Below are 11,271 nucleotides of genomic sequence, written 5' to 3'. Positions count from 1 at the left end.
AGTTAGTGTGGTTCTATTTTTAGCAAGGTCTAAAATTAAACTTTTCAGCGGTTCGGGATAGAGATTGACTATTATAGAACAACATTTTTTTAGGGAAATTTGCTGCAGACACGCAAGCTGGATCTTACATAGTTTTACGGGAAATTCAACCATCAATCCCAACTTTCCGGCCGGGTATAGACAGGTCCGTAGAGAGCAGGCAGCTAACGACAACGTTTGCCGGCTATGAGTTAGCTACTGCGACGCCGAGGTTGTCCGAACGGATCTTTCCAATTTCGGTCACAGCTGAGAAACGTTCCTGCATGGTTCTTTAAAACCTTTAACAAATTCTAAGATGTACATTTGTCTTTGGATTAGAAAAATACCACAAACAGACCATTCGCAAGTTCTGAAATTCGTTTGCGCCGGGGAGTATTAGGAGTCGATCGGGATTCGACGTCTACTTATTCAACCGGAGAAAGAACCATCGAAATCGTCTTGGCACGGGTTAAGCGCAGACGGGAAAGAAACAATAATTTTTATAAAAAAAACATGATAAGTGATTATCTTAGATTCGGGTTCCAATGAAAAAATAATGCTGGGTAGTAATCCGTCTAATTTCTGATTTGGATAATTATTTATTTTATTTATTTATTTAAAGGCTTTAACCTACTGGGTCATTCGCCTTTGAAATTTCAAATAATTAACATCGCATTGTTATGTTGTTCATGATTTGTAGTGCAGGTATAGAATCCGTGATACCTTTACAGCTGGTCGAGTAATCCCGCGTCCTTCAGAAAGGCCAGTAACACTTCTCGGGCGGAGTCGTTTGCAAGTATCTCTCTAATGTAGAGCGGTAGTTTATGGTGCTGCCGTAGGTCGGCTAACTCTAGACAGTTCACTAGGAATTGTTCCATATTGGCTCGAGTGCTACATGTAATGCATGTTGGTGGGGGAATACGCGAGCCGGCGTGAGCATGAAAGACCTTCCTATGCCCAACTCTGAGCCGCGACGGTACTCGTTGTTCCCTCCTATCGGTTTGGTCTGTCCAGCGGTCGAGCGAGCCTTTAATTCGCTGAAGGTGTCCGGTGCTGCCGCGCCTATGGTGTACGAAGGCTTCGGTAATCCCTGACTACAGCTGGGTCAAAAATATCTTCGGCGGGGACGAGTCGGGTGAGACGTCGGTCGGTGTGTCTTTCCCTGGCCGCCAGGTGATCAGCTTTTTTATTACAGTTGATGCTGCAGTGACCGGGGACCCAACAAATTGTAGTGAGATTTTCCCGACTCAAGGGCGGAGTCAGACAGTACAACGACGGGTCTGAACCAAAGTAAACGCGATATCCAACGCCTCGGCAGAAAACACCGAGTATGGCGCCGGTAGGTGGAAGAAGAGTCCTTCCCCTATTCTGCTCACTCCTATTCCGACCTCCTCGCTGATCTTGGAACCATTGGTGAATATCTGCACGTGATTTTAATACTTTGTAGTCATCAGTCGGTTATATTTGGCTCACTACCAGCAGCGCCGGCCCTCAGCTCTATAGACAAGCTTGTGTCAAGATTGGGTCCGCGCTCGTGCCAGACCCGGTCACGAACTCGGTGTAGACGGGCGTTTGGTGGCAGGTTCACGTCTGTATATTCGCGATGGATCTCGCTGACAGTCCGTAACAGGAAGCAGTCCGATCAATTGCCTTGTACGCAGCGCACCTGGGTTCGAGTCCTGACTCCACACATAGGGTTAGAAATTTTTCGTAAGAGATTTTTCTAACCTTGTGACGAAAGTCCCTTTTCACCTAGTGCGGTCTGAAGAACAAAAAGGAACGTCAGTCTCGATGTGAACTGTGAAGCAAGCAGTCGTCGATTTAAAGACATTTATTAGTTTGAATTGTGACAAAATAAATCAAGTTCATAACCACTTTAGTTTTGTATTTAAGTAACTGAAAAAGTGAACGTTACAACGTGGGGGCTCAACCGGGATCAGCATCCAAAAGCTGCTAATTAGTTATTAATAATGATGAATATCGTCGATATGGAACAACGGATCCAAAAATTAGAAGAGAGCGTCAGGCGCATTGATCAATTGTTGAGTGCTATCTTCAATACGCATATAGTTGAATCTGTACAGCCAAAGCACAAAGGTGACGTTAGCCCAGCACCCTCAAAGGTATTAGCGCCGCTACAAATTGAAAGCAGCACACAAACAAAAGCAGAGCAAGAAGATTTGAATTCACCAATTGTACACAATAGTAGTGCCTTGAAATCGATGACGAAACCGATGTATAATGGGAAGACTGAATTTTTCACGGCTGCTGAATTTCTACAACTGTACGAGTCATATTTGGAGATAAATTTTGGAAAAACTCATGACAAATTCAAACTTCAATTTCTACCCCAATGCTTATTGGGAACAGCCAAACTGTGGTATAGAGCATTTTCGTATAGGTTTTCGGATTGGGACGAATGTCAGCAATTGTTCCTGATGCATTTTTGGAGCCGTCGCAGTCAGCATACATTTGCGGAGAAGGTGAGCTACGGAAAATATGAGCCCAAGTCGGACAAATCGCGGATGAGCGAATATTTTATGCTGTTTGTGAATAAAGCGCGGTACATGAACAACCCGCCAACAGAAGCCACCCTAATTTCTAAGCTGAGTTGGCATTTCCCAGTCAATATCAGGCAGCGTATGATCAAGTTGCAAAATATAGTACAGACCTATGAATTTCTTCTTGAGGAAGACTGGATGATGGAGTTTCATCGGAAGATTGTTAAATATCGCGAAAATAAGGAGAACTATGCATCGAACTGCGATCAGTTTTCAACTTTAGACAGTTCTGGTGGGAGGAGATGTGACGAAAGTCCCTTTTCACCTAGTGCGGTCTGAAGAACAAAAAGGAACGTCAGTCTCGATGTGAACTGTGAAGCAAGCAGTCGTCGATTTAAAGACATTTATTAGTTTGAATTGTGACAAAATAAATCAAGTTCATAACCACTTTAGTTTTGTATTTAAGTAACTGAAAAAGTGAACGTTACAACCTGAAGAGGCCAATGACCTTAAGGTTGAAACCTCTATAATCGAAATAAAAAAAAGAGGAAGCAGTCCTCTCCGACTGTCCGCTCCAAAAATCCCTGTGCTCTTCTGACGATGGTGAGTGCAGCCGCACGACGAAGGGGTAGGATCCCGGCCCCCATGCAGGCCACTCCTGCAGGCGTGCTGAGAAGCAGGCCAGAAGCAGCGCGGATTGGACCGTGATATAGGGAGTTTAAAATGTTGATAAAGCCTTCCATATTACAGAACGTCAGCTTCACCCCGTAGAATATCTTGCTGTGGATAAGTGCCTGGCTAATATTCAGTGCAGTGCGACGATTGCAGCGCTTGTGCCGGGAACTGATTGTTTTAATTAGCCGCAGCCGGCTCCGGCACTCAGCTTTGATCCGTCGAAAGTGTGGCAGGAAGGTAAGACGACAGTCTATGGTTTCTTCAGTTCTTTGCGGTAGGGGATAACCAGTAGGATCGACCTCCCTGTTGCGATATGGTTTGGGTTGCAGCAGTGCGTAATCATGCTGTTAGTAGGAGACATGTTAAAGCCGGCAGATTCAGCCCATAGGCTTACCGCACTTACGGCGGCTTGAAGTTTACGGCGGGTTCGTCTGGTGGTCCTTCCAATTGTGACCAGCAAGATGTCATCGGCGTACACGAACACGTCGATCCCCGCCGACAACCTGGTGAATAAAGAGTTCATGGACACAAGGAACAGTGTGATGGCGAGGACTGATCCCTGGGGGACCCTGTTGCCTTCGAAAAGGCGTTGGATTGGGCACCTCCGATTCCCACTCGAAAGGTGCGGTTAGATAGGTAGTCGCTCAAGAAATGGCCCATGTTTCCACTGGTACTCCAGTTGGCCAGTTGTTGCAGTACTCCGTGATGCCACACGGTATTATAAGCCTTCGCCACGTCGAGTATAGCGATATCGGCGTGCAAGCCATTAGTTACGGACTGACGCACCACCTCTCCAAATCTGGCGAGATAGGCACCTGTTCCTGCTCCTCGTCAGAACGCAAACTGTCGTTGACCCAAGAGCTTACGCTCCTCCAGTATGTCCATCAGTCGTCTGTTGACCATTCGCTCCATCGTCTTAGCGAGGCAGGGGAGCAGGTTGATTGGGCAGAAGTCAACCGGCGTTCTGTACCCCCGGCATCATTTTGAAATAGGTATTACTACATCTTCCTTCCATAAGATGGGCATCGGTTCCCCACTCCATAGCCAACGTCGTCCAGTCCGACCGTGTACCATTTCCAATGCCGCATGAAATTCACTTTCGGCGCAAGGCCGGTTGTACACTTACCCTGAATCAGATTCGAAGCGAACGGGTATACTCTCAGCCCTTTGCTTGATGCGGTGGAATGTAGGTGGGAGGGCGGCGTCTACAGACAGGGAAGCGAAATGTCTGCCTAGCTCGTAACCGTTAGTCGTGGGATCGTGCGTCGTGCACCCATTAACGATAATAGTTTAGGGCGTTGACTCTCCGCCTGCTCTGATGTCGAGGACTCTGGGAAATACCTTCCAAGGACCAGACCAGCTGGTGTTTTTTGCCTCTTCTATAGCTTTCCTGGCCTCGTTTCTAGCCTTTCTGAAGTCATCCACCCACTGGCTTCGGGGCGGGTCGCCCGCAGTAGTCTTCCTCAGTGCCCGTAACGCAGTTCGACGAGCCCGGATGGCAATCCCGACCTCTGGGCACCACCAGTGCACCGCCTATCGCAGAGGGTTCCCACTTGTCCTGGGAATGCAGGAAACCCGGTTTAAGCAGCCGCTAAGTTCATCCGAAGTGTATGATTCCTTCCGATCTATTAGATCGTCAACGGTCTCCTCGTAGCGGGTCCAGTCTGCCCGATCGTAGGAAGTGGTCGCTGTTGCATGGTTCGGCAAGGACAGTCCACCCACAAAATCCTGCTAGCACCCCCGAGCAGATAGAGTCGTCGATGGCGGATTCCGTCTGTCCGCGGAGAAAAGTCGAACTGCCATCGTTGAGAACCACGGCGTCGTTGTTTTCGACTACTTCGGCGATGTCGTTTCCTCTCCCGTTACATGTACACTGGCCCCACCAGGTGTGGTGCCCGTTCACATCACCCATGATGATGAACGGTATCGCAACTAGCCCAATGAGCCGCTGATGTTTGTTGCCCACATGCCGGGTACTGCCGGAGATATACAGGGATATAACAGTGCACTGAACTGGATATTCGATCCTCCTGGCGACGGCTATCAGTTCGGTATTCAGAGGTATCGGTCGGGATGGCATAGATGTTGCCTTTATCATCGAAGCAAGGGAGTGGAGGTACCCATAACCTCAGACGGCGTAGTTGTGAATGTCTGTGGAAGATATAGGAGCAGTAGATGGTTCCAGACTTAGTATACCATACGATGAGCTTACCTTACCCAAGCATAAAGACGGTTTTAAACCAATTTTCTCCTTGGGGAGTAATATGGCATAAAAATTCCTGCTGAATTGTAATTCTGGACCACTGTGTAATGGTTAGGGTGTTTATATGAATAACGCGAAAAAAGGCTAAATCCCCTAAATTATAACTTTCTATCAAAACGTGACCTTCCATTAGGGTGACTATTCTTTCAGTTAATATGAAGAGATGGGCTTTTTGGTCACGGATTCCATTCGACAAAAAACAATATTTCGCCTAACAGCAACGTTTCGGAGGTCTTCATCTTCATCTTCAGGGCAAAAACTGTTATTATGGACATTTATTGACTAAGATAATACTGTTATTATTTTTCGTCCTAAAGATGAAGTCGTCGGCCTCCGAAACGTTGCTGTTAGACGAAATATTGTTTTTTGTCGAATGAAATCTGAGACCAGAACGATGCCATCTATTCATATTAAAAGAAAAGTTTTTTAGTCAATTGTTATTACGTTAAATATCCATCGATCGTTTATTCTAAGATTTTTTTGAGCATTACTTTACATTACTTTATGGGGAAACAGAGTTTCTTAAGGGGATAGACCGTCCAGATCGCTTTAGGAGTCAAAAAGAACATGTTTTTCGCGAAGACAAACCCGAGCTTTTTGAAAATGTAGATATATTTGCACACATTTGAAGGGCCGAAATAACAATGTTCGTTGAAAAATTTTACAATTTGGCGTTGGGGTTATTTAGCGAAAAAAAAACTCATTACTGTACTATCTAATAAGTAGGAAAAATGAAACTAGTAATCCTTGTTGGAAACAAACCAAAATGAATTCCAATGTTATATCTTCTATTTGATCGTAAAAACCGACCTACTCCATCTATCAGTGAGATGAGACATTTCTTACATTGATCATTGTTAGATCATTCATTAGTTTGCAGATCTCATGCCACGTAGGCACCCAACTAGAGATGAGATGGACACAGCTTTGAGATATACACAAATAGCACCTCGAAAAAATTGAATAAATTATAGAAAATCAAATGAACAAATGAAATTTGAAAATCGTGAAAGCAAAAAATTGATATAAAGTTAGCAAATTCATATAATGAGTAGAGTCAAGTTAGCAAATTCATATAATGAGTATACGTCAAATTAAAATAATAAATACATCAAATTAGTAGCTCATTAAGTGAAAAAACAATATAAGAAAGTGATAAAATTTATAGAATAAATTAAATAGATTCAAACTAACAAATTGGTTGAAATGAACAGACTGAACAGAATCAATAAAATAAATAAATCTAAGAATTCGAATAAAATGTATGAACCGGAAGAAATTACTAAAATGTATAAAAGTAATTAAATCAATAAATTGAATATAATGAACAAAATGAATGATTTGAATAAAATAAGTAAAACAAATGAAATAAAATAAATAAATAAAATAAATACAACAAATAAAACATGACATGGATAATGTGGATACAATCAATGAAATGAATAATATAATCAAAATAAATAATAGTAACATGAATAAAAAGAAAAAATAAACAGACTAAAATGAGTCAGGTTATTAAAACGAAAGAAAAAACTAAATAAAACATATGAATTAGAAAAAAATGAATACATTGCATAAAATGAAAATAGCAAATAAAATAAGTTTAATTAATTATATAGGGAAACCCGGGTTACTCGGACCTATCTAAGCAAATCACCTTTTAGGTAGGTAAATGTAAAAGAGTTTATCGGTAAAAGGTCCTAATTGTTAATTTGAAACCTCAGATACATTTTTGAGCCATAACAATTTGTTTGCGCCACCCCATAGAAGCGCTAGGCGACGAGTTGCAAAACTCTAGATTTTTCCTTCCTCTTATAATGTAGGGGTAATTATGCTTACTTATAAAATCATCATTGGACAAACTCACTAGGAAGCAAAAAACGAATAAATTTCGTTAAAAAAAAACTTAATTCTATTAGTCACACCTGTCGATTTGATCATCGCGTATTTTCTTTGATGTGGTGTGTGCAATCGTGTGCGCAGCCGCAAGCCACTGAACGGCGGTTGATGGAATAGGGGTCTTAATGGCCTCGTACGCTCATTTCGCACACATTTGATGAGCGTGTGCTTTCTCTCGAACAAAAAACTTCCCATAAAATAGGAGCTTCAAGCTTTCCAAAACACGTATCGGTTATTTTTTTCACTTTTCTTTGCTGCATTATTCACAGTTTAACATATTGTACATAAGTTTCATTCAAAATTCAATAAGAGATACGATAAGTTTAAAAAGTACGTGAAATAAGTGGAGAATCTGTTTTCAAAATTTTCAGCTTCAAACATCCGTATTACCCAGTTAAGTCAATTATTTTTTTTCGGAGATACCCCAAGATTTCCTTTATTATAGTTTGTATAAACGCCAGTAGTAGCACAGAATTGAATTAAATTGGAGTTGATGTAGATTTCAATTTTTGGCACATGCTTTTCCATAGTGCAACGTTTCGAAGGGGTACATATTCAGCGGAAAACAAGATTTGAACATTAATTGATTAGTTTTTAAATGATGATTTCGACTATTATGATGTATATAAAATTTATTTTAACGACTTTGAGAAATCATGTTTGTCCAACGTTTCGATACTTTTTGGTATTATCTTCAGGGGAAAAATATAGTTCGTCCTTTGTCTGAATACTTTGATAAGCTGGGTGTCTGAAATATTGTTTGTTGTTCGTACATCTATGCGTATAAGTCGTCTGATATAAATTTTGATTTTCTAAGCAAAGTCGTGGTCGTCAGACTTCACAGCCGTCTTTTTCATGGATCCTGCTGACACAAAGACTCCTTTCTAATTGGGGCTCTAAAATAAGACGACTGGCTCATGAGACCAGTACCGTACCCCCTGAACCGCCAGGCCAACTATTTTTTGTGCCTTTCTTATACAGGAAATAATATGATTTCTCCAAGGCCCGGAACGCCGGGATTCGTATATCAATCGACTCAGCTCGACAAATCGAGTCAATGTGTAATTTTTATCGAGAAGAAATCTTCCAAAGATACCTCTGTCCGATGGATGGTGAAAATGTCGGATTTTTATTGCTCTGATTGGTATTATGCCTACCGACTAAAGCTTTACTTTTTGTTTCTCCATATCCCAATCTTCCCAGCTACGCCGTTAGGTATTATTTTGGCAGGGATTATGACTTGAACTTCTTCCTCTCTGTTAATCTTAGTATTTTTCTTCGTAGCTGTTGTATCGTTCTCGCTATACAACCTTCAACAAGGTGTCTGGCGGCGGTTTTCCTCTCGATACCCCGCTTTATTTGTGAGCCAATTAGGTCTTCATACTAGTGTTGTTAACCAGGTGTGTCAAACCGCGCTTGGATTTCGCCGAAATCACCATACTCGCATTACACGAGTCATTGGCGATAGAGCCCGATTAAGGTCTTTTTTAATATTCATGTTTATTTTCCGTCGGCCTCTGTCTGCGCTGAGTACCTATCACCAACGACAAACAGACAACTTCGTCATGCGTACCCTAGATATCGATCCATACACACATGGACCGGGACCAACGGCTCTACTTACCTTCTTCTTCGTGACAGGAGAGATTTTCCACCACAAAAAATTCCAACGACATCAGGCTGGGATTGAACCCAGACCCACTGGGATGAGAAGCAGTTGCACTTGCCACTCAATCACCCGCACCGCGTGTTCATCGTTTAATGTTAGAACTAAGTGAAACATCATCATGCTCCTCGAGAAACGACGAGTTGATTTCGTTAGTCCAAACAAAATCGATGATAAGTAGGTAGGCGTTTTCTAAGCAAAGCAAAACAGCAAACCGGGCCCCGGTTTCATTCACGAAAGCATCGATCGCCAAATTATCTCGGAGTTGGACAATTAAAATTTTAATACCATTCAATTAGTGAACCCCAAAAACAGCCGATCGCAACAACGCCCTTTCACTGTCGTTCCAAACCAAAGTCCATTTAAAATAATGAGCAAACATTGATCGAAAACATGGCACTGCAGCAAGCAAGCAAGCAAACATACACGCGGAGGTGGCGAAGTAGACGGGAAAGGACCAGGCACCAAGATGGAAAGAATGTGTTCAAATCGACAATCTCGTTCCCACGGTTTTCGCCATACTCACCACGCTGGGCACCAGCACCGCCGCCGCCACCGCTGTGTTACTGCTGCTGCCTGCTTTCTCCTTTGGCAAGGTAAAAAGATTTTGGCGTTGAATTTTTGAACTGAAAGTGCGCGCCGCCGACGAAACGATGCCGTGTGGCAGTTTGTTGTAACCCAAGCCGACGAAAGGAATGAGGAAAACTGAAACACGGTACTCAATCTGAGTTGAGATTGCCCGCGAGCCGTCCGTACCCGGCGAATGTTTACGGTGCCCACCACTTTGGATACTCGATTCCAATGGGACCGGAGCAACTACTAAGTTGTTTCCTTCGGGCGGCTTGCCGAACGAACGAAGAAAGTGCTTTTTTCTCTCTTTGCTAGAGTTCGGTTCAGGGTGGATCGAATGTAATTCTGCACAATAGGACCGCGTTGAGGTTTTACGTAAGAATAAAATCTTTCTCGAATTTACGCGTTTAATGTTCAATCTGGTGACAAACAGTATTTCCTCAATTGGCAAACTATTCGTTTGGGTCTAATAAATCCACCGAGAGAGAGCAGCAAATCGCGCAGAAATCAATTTGCATATGCGGCATACTGCTCGCTCCACTCCAAATAGAGCCATATCGACGGTGTTTTACGACGACAACCGGACACCGTAGCGCAGCAGTTGGTGGACCTTTAGACAACGCGGTTCCCCGGTACAAGGTTGAAGAAACAGATCTTAGCCCGTAGCGTTCAGCTTCAGCTTCAATCGACACGCGGGCGGGGGAGTTTGTAGATTGTTTGCTGCGCTGCGTTCGATGCCCAGCCAGTACCACCAGCAAACGGAACGACCGACATGATCCGTCAGGGGGGGGATGGTAAGAGCCAGAAATGCGAAATTGGTTCAGCACGGAAAAAATGGTAATAGCCTTTTTATGTGTGCCGCGTGACTCCCGGTTGAGCGCAGCAGGTTGGCGGTGGACGGATTCGGTTCATCGCTGTGTCGTTTATTCATTGCACAGTTGGGAAATCGTCTAATTCGTGGTAGTTTTGGAAAATGTCCGAAACGGGTTCGACGCTTTCGAACGTTATCGTTGTTTGGGATGATTGTTTCCAGTTGTTCGGTACAGGGGAATATTTTGATGGAATGTTGCTTATTGGTGTTGTTTTTTGCTATTTTTTCAAGTTGTTAAGGAGGATATTTGCCACATGTTGGTTTGAGAATAAAGTTTCGCTACATTTTTTTTCATAACCAGCATGACATCAATATTGACTAGATCAACGACCGACTAGAATCAATCAAATAATAAACTTTTAACAAAATGCGATTTTCATGGAAAACTGCATTAAAAATCTGGTCCTTATTATAGTTAAAATAACGGACAATTGCCACAAGTATCTATTGAAGATATAGTTTTGAAAGTGCTTCGCTATGAACTTCTGATCGGATTCCTGCTGTTTGAAGTCAAGTTTCACCTTTATATTGTATTTTTGTCTCATTCTGTTAATTTGGCACGGCATATTACGTTTGTCTTTAAGGTATCAATTTCCTCTGTTTAACATTTACATGCGTCAATACATGTCTCGAGTACAGAACATGCTTCGAAACCCGCTTTAAACATATCAAAATGTAAAAAACATCAGACAGGTTTAAGCTGGTATTGCGAAATTCTTTATTATGTGGCCGGATGTTACTGCTGGAAGGAGATTCTCTGTTTCTCCGTGGAATGCGCGTAAATGCCTCTGTTTACGCGTCCGCCCAA

At 42.8% G+C, this 11,271-nt stretch overlaps 1 protein-coding gene across 1 annotated transcript; it reads right to left on the bottom strand.

Annotated features, from left to right (window-relative positions):
• Positions 1-3,713: 3,713 nt before the first annotated feature.
• On the bottom strand, positions 3,714-4,106 carry LOC131695593 (uncharacterized). Its single transcript, XM_058984122.1, has 2 exons — positions 4,061-4,106; positions 3,714-4,015 (listed from the first exon to the last, which is right to left on the bottom strand). Exons 1-2 carry the CDS (start codon positions 4,104-4,106, stop codon positions 3,714-3,716), a joined length of 348 nt encoding a protein of 115 aa, XP_058840105.1.
• Between the last annotated feature and the right edge of the window lie 7,165 nt (positions 4,107-11,271).

This window comes from Topomyia yanbarensis, unplaced genomic scaffold (assembly GCF_030247195.1).
Source record: "Topomyia yanbarensis strain Yona2022 unplaced genomic scaffold, ASM3024719v1 HiC_scaffold_465, whole genome shotgun sequence".
NCBI lineage: Eukaryota > Metazoa > Arthropoda > Insecta > Diptera > Culicidae > Topomyia > Topomyia yanbarensis.
The sequence above is the reverse complement of the archived record's forward strand: the minus strand, read 5'-3'. Positions and strand labels throughout refer to the sequence as shown.